General features: G+C 49.9%; 1 protein-coding gene across 1 annotated transcript; it reads left to right on the top strand.

Annotated features, from left to right (window-relative positions):
- Window positions 1–317: 317 nt before the first annotated feature.
- On the top strand, window positions 318–9,138 carry TIMMDC1 (translocase of inner mitochondrial membrane domain containing 1). Its single transcript, XM_068144698.1, has 7 exons — window positions 318–455; window positions 562–727; window positions 1,924–2,012; window positions 4,699–4,766; window positions 6,128–6,206; window positions 7,505–7,615; window positions 8,176–9,138. Exons 1-7 carry the CDS (start codon window positions 361–363, stop codon window positions 8,258–8,260), a joined length of 693 nt encoding a protein of 230 aa, XP_068000799.1. The 5' UTR covers window positions 318–360; the 3' UTR covers window positions 8,261–9,138.
- The last annotated feature ends 116 nt before the right edge of the window (window positions 9,139–9,254 follow it).

Genomic DNA, 9,254 nt, shown 5'->3' with positions numbered 1-9,254 from the left:
GGGTAGCCCCAGCTGTTTTGCCAAGAGGGTGAGATGTGTCCTTACATTTTTCCTCGGTCACAGCACTGCCTAGGGTGTCTGTTCTTCCAGCCTCAGGTGGCTGTAAACTTATGGGCAGTCGCCAGTGGGAACTGAGCACTTTTCTGTACCATACGCTTTTTTTTTCCCCCCGTTGCTGAACCAGCCCTGACCCCTTGCCAAAGCCCCGCGTCCGTACCTACGGAGCAGCCGGGCTCCGCCGCCAGTGTTCCCGGAGGCACAACGTGGAGCGGGCCGCTGCCGCCGCGCCGTGCCGTGCCCCGCCGGGAGGGCAGGGGGCGCTGCGGAGGCCGCCCAGCGCTGCCGGCGGCGTGGAGGGCTATGGCGGAGGGCCTGGGCGCTGGGTCGCAGTTCGGCCGCCCGGCGCCGCCGCCGCAGACGGGCTGGGAGCGGCTCAGCGAGCTCTGGCGGCGCGAGTGAGGACCGGGCCGAGTCGGGGCGGGCGGGCAAAGGTGGGCATCCGCGGGGCCCCCATGCCTCTCTTGGCCGAGCCCTGAGCCCTGCTCTGCCCTTCCCTTGCAGCGAGCGGCAGCAGTACCCGGAGGAAACGGTGAACATCTTCAAGGAGGCCTTCACCGCGGGAATCGTCGGCTGGTTGTACGGCGGGCTGCCGGCCTTCCACCAGGCCCGCAAGGCTTTCATCGCGGGTAGTCACGGGGAGCTTTTCCAGAACCGCGCCGATGCGGTGGTACGAGTCCCGCGGCACGGCACGGCCCGGCCTGGCAGCGCCCGCCCGTGGGGCCGGGCCGCCCGCTCTGCCTGTGTGCGTGTGCGTGTGTGTGACACGGGGAGCGGCGCGGGCTCCTGCCGGCAGAGCGAAGGGCAGCGCCCTGCGCGGTGGGAACCGGAGCGGCCTCGGGCCTCTGGGGACGGGGCGCCTCTTCGCGTTACGGGCACGGGAATGCAGGAGAGCGAATGACCTTGTGTTAGTATGAGTTACACGCAAATCCGAGTGGGTGATGAATGGCCAATTAATGTGTCTTGAGCAGCGTCTCGGTTTGTGCATTGTAGTACGTTGGCAAGAGACTTTGCCCAGTGCCAAGCCGGTGTTCTCTTGTGCGTGTGAGCTTCATGAAACCATTTCAAATCCTTTCAGCTTATCACTGCACCTCGCAACAGCATTTTTTGGGTTTTTTTTTTTGGCGTTTTATAGGTGTATTGGAAGGTTTTTTCCCGTTAATGAAGTTGTCGGTTAACTGGATTATTAGGAAAGAAAGCCCTTTAAAAATCTGCCTATTTTTCACTTCATTCACTGTTTGGATTTGGCTCTCACCCAGCACCCAGCAAAGTATTGGCGCCTGGCATCACTCAGCCCTTCTGCTGACTTTTCTGTGTCTCAGGGCCCAGGCTAAGCACGTGCACCACATGCAGGGGAAGAGCAAATTAATTGTCTTTCATGGTATTAATTGGAATGGTTTTAATTTTTCTGAAGCTTCTGTTTATCACATCTTTTTAAAAGCCACTTATTCCCAAACTTTTAAGTGCCAGTGCTAAATTGCAGAGCTTGATGGCCACTTCACATTTAAATAGGTGGTTGTTACTTGCTTATTAGGGTTATTAATACTTGTAATAATTGAGAAGTAGTTTCTAGTTTGACCCCCCCTCCCATGCTGTCCTCAGAAAGCTCTCCCTGCCCCTCCCAGATGTGTTTCAGCACTGGGATTAGAAAGATGAGTGGGATTAATTCTTGGTTTTTGTGGGTGACTGGGGTAAACGTGAGCAGCTTTCCCTGTGAAGATGGCTGACTTGATCCCTCAGGCTCCAGGGTACCATTCCCAAGGGATGCCGGTGCCATGACCCATTGTGAGCCCCCCAGGCTGGTTGGTTGTGCTGGTGAAGGGGAGCAGGGCTGTGATCCGTAACCTGTCTCCTCTCTGCTGCTAGCAATCTGCGCATCGGGCTGGGCTCAGGAGTTTCCTCCGCTATGGCTGGCGCTGGAGCTGGAGAGTGACTGCTTTTGTGACAGTATTCAAGTAAGTGCTTCGTGACAGTCATGGGAGAAGAGGTGGCTTAGGCTTAACCCCCCAGTGGCAGGGATCCCTTCATGCTGGCAGTGCTCACGAGAGCAGTGGTGAGTGATGAGACTCAAAGTGCTGTGTTAGCAGTGAGTCTGATTAATAAGGTGTGAAGGTGAAGAGGATTTAACTTGTGATAATTATCCCAGAATTCAAGTCTCCTAATGAACCAACCTGAAAACTAAAGCTGGAAAGGCCGTGCTCCATACATCTAATTCATGCTTGAGTACTGTTCTCCCCTCTGTTTGAGGGCTTCTTTCTGCTTCATCTCCCTTTCTTGTGTGTGTGTTTTTTTTTTCTCTTGGAGAATGTTACAGTGTGTTGACTGCTGCTGGAAGAGCTTTTCATCCCACAGTAATTTTTGTCTCTTTCTGCTGTGGGACATTACTCATAGTTTGTGTATTCTAGCATTGCCCACAACTCTTGGTTCTTGTCCTCAAATGCCTGCAGATGATCATCTCATTGTTAAGCAGCCACTAGACAGACAGACCTACCAGTGGTATGTACCTCTTTAGGTCTTCACATTTTTCCTAAGCACACAACCAGGGCACCTTTTTCCTGAGGGCACTGGTTCTGCTTCTGTGATTTTCTCCCTCAGATATGTCAGCACATTTCTGACAGTACCACATCAAACTGAACACACTGCTCTGAGTAAAGCCCTTTTAAACTAGGAATAGCTCCTTCCCTGAAATTCAAAAGGGCAAATTTATGTCTAGTCCTAAACTGTACTGTTTCTATCTGCAGGTATGTTCTATTTACATTTCCCACCTGCTCTGAAGACACCAGCAGTTTTGACTACCATTGGTTTATGTTTTTGGCTGCCTGATTACTTTGCTCCTTCCTGAATTTCTTCCTCAAATTCTCTGGCTCTTCTTTGGCTGTTCTTGGGTTAGGATTTGCTCTGAGGTTTAGTTAGTATGCCGTTCACTTTTCTCCCCTGGTACTTTGGATTTCTTTAGCTATTCCTGGGCTTGACATGTAGCCTCCTCATCTTCCACCAGGTGTCTCCCCTGCAGTCAGACCATCGTCCTTTTCACCAAGCGTTTGTAAGGAGCTTTGAAGGAAGGTACTTACCACTCGGCCTTGTGACTTCACTCAGCTGAAGATTTTGTCTTGCAGTTGAGCGAATTTTGACTTTTGCCATTTCAAACCAAGCTGTTTTAGCTTTGCCCTGTGCAAAGGCTGGGTGCCATTCCAGCGTTGAAGAGGAGAGGAAGTTTGGTGTTGGCTTGTAGAGTGGTGCAGGAGCCTTATAGAGTGCTGAGGAGGAGAGGATAGGATAGGCTAGGCTAGGATAGGCTAGGCTAGGATAGGATAGGATAGGATTAACGAGGTTGGAAGAGACCTTTGAGATCATCAAGTCAAACCTATCACCCAACACCATCTAATCAACTAAACCATGGCACCAAGTGCCCCATCCAGGCTCTTCCTAAACACCTCCAGGGATGGTGACTCCACCACCTCCCTGGGCAGCACATCCCAAAGGCCAATCTCTCTTTCTGACAAGAACTTCTTCCTAACCTCCAGCCTATACCTCCCCTGGCACAGCTTGAGAATGTGTCCTCTTGTTCTGGTGCTGGTTGCCCGGGAGAAGAGATAAAACCCCACCTGGCTACAACCTCCCTTCAGGGAGTTGTAGACAGCAAGAAGGTCTCCCCTGAGCCTCCTCTTCTCCAGGCTAAGCAACCCCAGCTCCCTCAGCCTCTCCTCACAGATCTCTGCTCCAGACCCCTCCCCAGCCTTATTGTCCTTCTCTGGACACCTTCCAGCATCTCAACATCTTTCCTAAACTGAGGAGCCCAGAACTGGACACAGGACTCAAGGCGTGGCCTAACCAGTGCTGAGCACAGGGCACAATGACTTCCCTGCTCCTGCTGGCCACACTATTCCTGATACAGGCCAGGATGCCATTGGCCTTCTTGGCCACCTGGGCACACCCCTGGCTCATGTTCAGCCTACTGTCAACCAGTACCCCCAGGTCCCTCTCTGCCTGGCTGCTCTCCATCCCCTCTGACCCCAGCCTGGAGCACTGCCTGGGGTTGTTGTGGCCAATGTGCAGAACCTGGCACTTGGACGTGTTCAATCTCATACCCTTAGACTCTGCCCATCTGTCCAGCCTGTAAATGTGGCTACTGAACCGAGAACAGGGATTGTTTTGAGGCTTAGCTGTACTACCCTGGTAAGAAGAATAGGTGATCCTGCTGACATGATGAGTGCCTTACCTCTAGTGTGTGTGTGGCAGGGCTGTCTATCAGGTAAGATGTTACTGACACACAAATTCAGTTTATGGGGGTAAAGGTCCTATATCAGGACAGACTGACTGTACTTTTTCACTGCTTAATTATTTTTATCCTTGATTATACAAGAGAAAAAATGTCTTTGATCAGAAAAAGAAGGAATACGCCAGATCCAGGCCAGGAATCTTGGTTTTCCCTGGCCTCTGGCTGTGCAGCTGCCTGCAGTGAAGTTGCAGAAATCAAGGCACTTGAGTCTGGCACGTGTGTGCACTGGACAGATGGGCAACAAGGCTGTTAGAGGCAACCTGAGGGTCAGCTTAATGGAACCCAGCTTTATTTCAGACTGTTTTGCTACCCATCTTTTCCCACGTGCAGCTGCTGACTTCTTCTGTCCCTTATCTTCGCAGCGTGGTGAGCACGGGGCTGTCTGCGTACCGCAATAAGACCACCATCGGTAATTTTGCTTCAGCAGGAGGTAAGACTGCTGTCACCTTCTCTACTTCTCTCTTTATGGGCAAGAGTCATAAGCAGAAAAGCACAAGCAGATGCTCTTGGATTTGACCAGTTGTCTAGCTTCTGTGCTCCTGGGTTTTGTTTCACGTTCTACCAACTGCCGTTATGACTTTATTCCATAGTTCCTCCATAGCTCCTGCATGCTTCGCCTCTTCTTGATTCTTCTCTTCCCCCTTCCCTGTTTCCCCTTCTCCCTTCTCCCTTCTCCCTTCTCCCTTCTCCCTTCTCCTCCCTTCTCCCTTCTCCCTTCTCCTCCCTTCTCCCTTCTCCTCCCTTCTCCCTTCTCCCTTCTCCTCCCTTCTCCCTTCTCCTCCCTTCTCCTCCCTTCTCCTCCCTTCTCCTCCCTTCTCCTCCCTTCTCCTCCCTTCTCCCTTCTCCCTTCTCCCTTCTCCCTTCTCCCTTCTCCTCCCTTCTCCCTTCTCCCTTCTCCCTTCTCCCTTCTCCCTTCTCCCTTCTCCCTTCTCCCTTCTCCCTTCTCCCTTCTCCCTTCTCCCTTCTCCCTTCTCCCTTCCCTTCCCAGGAAACATTGATGTGCTTGTGAAGCCATTAGGAGTTGCAGGAGTTTTTGGAATGAAGACTACTTGTGTAGGGTCAAGACAATGCTTGAAGCATAACCTGCTCTCATAAGCATGTATTTATCAGGTGTGGTGGGTTGAAATTTGCCCCCCCTAACATTAACTTTGCCAGACCAACTCATAAGCAAATGGAGCTGTATTTACAAGCAAAATGTATGCTCTACAATGGAATGCAATCAGTATGTACAAAACATACAGGAGATACAATATTATACAGGTATTTACAATTAATAAACAGCACAAAAACCTGTCCCCCAACACCTCACGACTACTAAACCATGGCTTCAAGTGCCACATCCATGCCCCAGACTGGGGAAGGGTCATGCTCCAGCCTGGAGAGAGCTTGGGTTTGCTTTCATAGGTAACTTCTTAACACTTCATAGAATAGTCCAGCCTGGAGGGGACCTCCAAAGGTCATCTAGTCTGACCTCCCCACAGTCAGCGTAGACATCCCCAGCTAGACCAGGTTGCCGAGGGCCTTGTTGAGTCTTACCTTGAATGTCTCCAGGATATCTCAAGGAGTGTTTCTGAAGCAGAAGGAGCTTTGTGCAATGCTTTCTTAACAAAGACCATGGTGACTATAGGATGAGAGTTGCTCCTGCTGGCCATAGTGCATGGTTTCTGCTCTGCTAAAAGTAGATGTCAGCTCATGAAGAGAAATGCAGCAAAGCAGCTCCCTCCCTGTATGTGTATGAGAATGGATGGTGGGGGGCTGTTTGTGGTTTCAGTGGTTTTGTGTTTTTTTTAGGCTTCACTGGAGCCCTTTTCAGAATGCACTTGGGCCTGCAGGGACTGGCAGGTGGCTTTGTGTTCGGAACAGCATGTGGGTGAGTTGTGGCTCCTGCCGAGGAGTGGTTGAGCACAGCTGCTCTTCAAGGGTCCTGGTTAGATGGTGGCCACGCACACCAAGCCATGAATCCTGGATGGGGCTACAGAAACTTCCCTTCTTTTTCCTTGAGGGATTTTCTGTGTCTTGGGACCTCATGACAAGGACTTTTCTTCCAGCCTTTAGAAACTGTTGGGTTATTTCTTCTGGTTTTTTTTCCTTGATTTGTGTTGTGCAGCATCCCCAGTGATCCTCAGCAGAGGATCTTACTTGCTTCTCTTTGCTTAGTAGAGAAAACATTAACCCCTGTCAAACAGGATATTGTGAGGGTGGTTTATAGGCATCTCCTGTCCCCTTTTCTTGATATTCTCCCTGATGAGCCCCATGGTTGAGTTCAGAACCATTGGACATCTTTTGAAAGGAATTGTGTTGTCTGGAGGTAAAGGCAGGGGTGTAAGACACAACTTCTGAGCTCCCTTCTCATCTTCTCTGGCAACTGCTCCTCTTGCAGCTCAGGATCCTGACAGTGCCCAAGGGGTGTTTGACATCCTGATGACAGCCTGGGAACTGGCAGCCCCTGGGTTAGGAATAAATGTTAAAAAAAAAATTACCTTTTTAGAAAATCACCACCCAAGACTGTCAGGTGGCACATTTCTGTGTGTGCCTTGCAGTTGTGTATCCCATAAAGCTCCCTGGGGCATGGAGGAACACATGGTTCTCTCTCAGAGCTCTGTCTGTCAAGACAGTGACCTAACTCAGGAGAAGTCTGACTGGGATTTTTTTCTCAAATTACTGACTTGTGACTATCCTCACAAGTGGATTTGGGGATCATACCTGAAGAAGGGCATGAGCTTTGTATGTGCTACATAGCACTGTCAGGATGATGTGAGCTGTGGGCATGCTTGGATGCAGCCTGGGAGCTTTGCCAATGAAAGCACGAGTACCTGCAGAGGTAGGTTAGAAGATAAGCAGGAGTGCAAATAAATTATGGGTCTGAGGATCTACAGGAGTTGTTGGGGCACTTTAACTCCTTCTACTTCTTTGCCCTATGGCTGCCTGTCAATGAGTAAATTCCAAATACGTTATTGAAGGGGCTGCAGTGAGTCACAGCTGAAGAGAGGCTGTGTTTGGTGGCTGACAGTAGAGCAGGACTACCTTAGTCTGTGGTGTGTTGTGAGTGTTGAGGAGCACTGCTCTGTTCATCTGCTGGCTGGCCCCTGCATGCTCCTTTTGCTGATGCTGGTAGGTTACTGCTGTTGTATGTCCCCTTGACTTGTGACTTTCTGCTTTCTTTTCTAGCATCCCTGCAGGGGGGCTCTTAATAATGATGCAGAAGCTTGCTGGTGAGACCTTGCAGGAGAAGAGAAATCGTGAGCGCAGGGAGCTGTATGAACAAAAGTTAGCAGAGTGGTAAGGAGCAGCTCTGCCTGTTTTGAGTCTTTGTCTAGGTCTCTGAGTCTCTGTGGCTCAAATCTTTTGAAACAGCCATGACACACAGACTTTCTAAACTTTGCTTCTTCTGCTCTTGGCTTTTGGTGTGTTTCACTTGCCAGTTGGTGAGCTGTTGATTTAGTCTTCCTAGCCTCAGATGTTCCTGCTTACTTTGTAACAAGGTATTGTGTTCCAGGTATTCATGCCCACTGACTCTACATCAGTTTGTCACTTTTGCAGTGGCCACACGGATCAGCAGGACAAGCACAGTAACATTTCTTTACCAAAACTGGGAGAGGCCAGAACTCTGGCTTTTCATTCATTGCTGCCTTCTTTCCATCCCTGCTAAAGAGAGGAAAGAAGAAGAACAGCTGGAGGGTTTGAGGAGAAAAGGCTATGACACTGGTTTTGTGACTTAGAAGAACTCACAAATAATGCCTGTTCTGGGAGAACCTTTTCAAGAGTTGGGATTCTGCAGTGATGCCTTTGTCAAGACAATACAGCATTAACTTACTTTGCACTCTCTCTTCTCTCATTAGGCAATCCAGGCTCAGTGTGACTGAAGTCATAGGCCAAACAGAAAGCAATGCCCAGGGAGGATCAGACATGAACAAGAGAATCTAAGAACTACTGAGTCTTCCCCAGATCTCTGTTGTAAGCAGAAACAAAGACTTGGATTCTGCTTGTATAAGTCTTCAGTCCAGGGGCTGTGGAAGTCTTCTGTGAATGCAGTTATGTCCTATGCACTTGTGAGAAAGCATTTTGCTGGAATTGTTCATGGATGCATATCACTGCACAAGAGCTTGGAAGGGCTAAATGTGTTCCACCTGAGAAGGAAAAGCCTGAAGTACAGACTCTGCAGGCTAGAAAGTTTGGCAGGGGTTGATGGTGCCCCCAGAGCCTTGTCTGGAACCCATTTCACTGCTGAAAATGTCCAAACCAGCAATGATGTAGAAATGATGGAGCCTAGTAGAAATTTGGATGCTAAAGGTACCCTGGTTCCAAAAGCTAATTATGCTCTACTTGACACTGCTCTTCAGACAGTGCCTGCAGAACTTGCCATTGAAGCTCAATGCAGGCAACACCAGTGTGAGCAGTTCTCCTTGTCACCCCCCTGGCACAGCCTGCCTCTGCCTGGCAGGGACCCAGGCTGTTTTGCTGCTGGTGGTTTCTGCAGGCCTTTTTGGTTTTTTGCAAAACCCCCACAGTTGTTTCCTACAGTGCTTGGAGTATGTTGCAGTGTTGAGGAAGGGTGGAGGAGCTGGGGATGATATGTGAATACCCTGAAAGACACATGGTTTGGGTGCCTAGCAGAAGTGTGGCTAAGGAGGGTACAGAAAATGATGACTTGTTTGTGGGCTGATGGTGGAAGACCTGGCACTGTGGACAGTTTCAGTGACAATAAAAAGGCCTCTGATTTAATTTGAAGATTGGGAGTCAGGGAATTACCTTTGGAGGAAATGTGGTTGAAGACACTCAATAAAGCCATCTAGCAGTGGTGATTGTGTCTGTACTCTATTGTAGTACATCATGTACTTTGTGTGACTACAGTATTTGTGTTAGGAAAGGTGCTTCAGTGATACCCCATGGGAACAGCTGCATCAAGGTCCCACCAGTG

The sequence above is a fragment of the Melanerpes formicivorus genome, unplaced genomic scaffold (assembly GCF_026170545.1).
Source record: "Melanerpes formicivorus ecotype bairdi unplaced genomic scaffold, bMelFor1.0.p_v2 SCAF_11, whole genome shotgun sequence".
In the NCBI taxonomy this organism is placed as follows: Eukaryota; Metazoa; Chordata; class Aves; order Piciformes; family Picidae; genus Melanerpes; species Melanerpes formicivorus.
The sequence above is the reverse complement of the archived record's forward strand: the minus strand, read 5'-3'. Positions and strand labels throughout refer to the sequence as shown.

Bases quoted from the DNA above. Each gene is read 5' to 3' on its own strand.
- TIMMDC1 (XM_068144698.1), top strand. From the start codon at position 361: ATGGCGGAGGGCCTGGGCGCTGGGTCGCAGTTCGGCCGCCCGGCGCCG. The intron at 728-1,923 runs GTACGAGTCCCG...CTCTGCTGCTAG, and splicing joins AGAACCGCGCCGATGCGGTG to CAATCTGCGCATCGGGCTGG. The intron at 6,207-7,504 runs GTGAGTTGTGGC...TTTCTTTTCTAG, and splicing joins GTGTTCGGAACAGCATGTGG to CATCCCTGCAGGGGGGCTCT.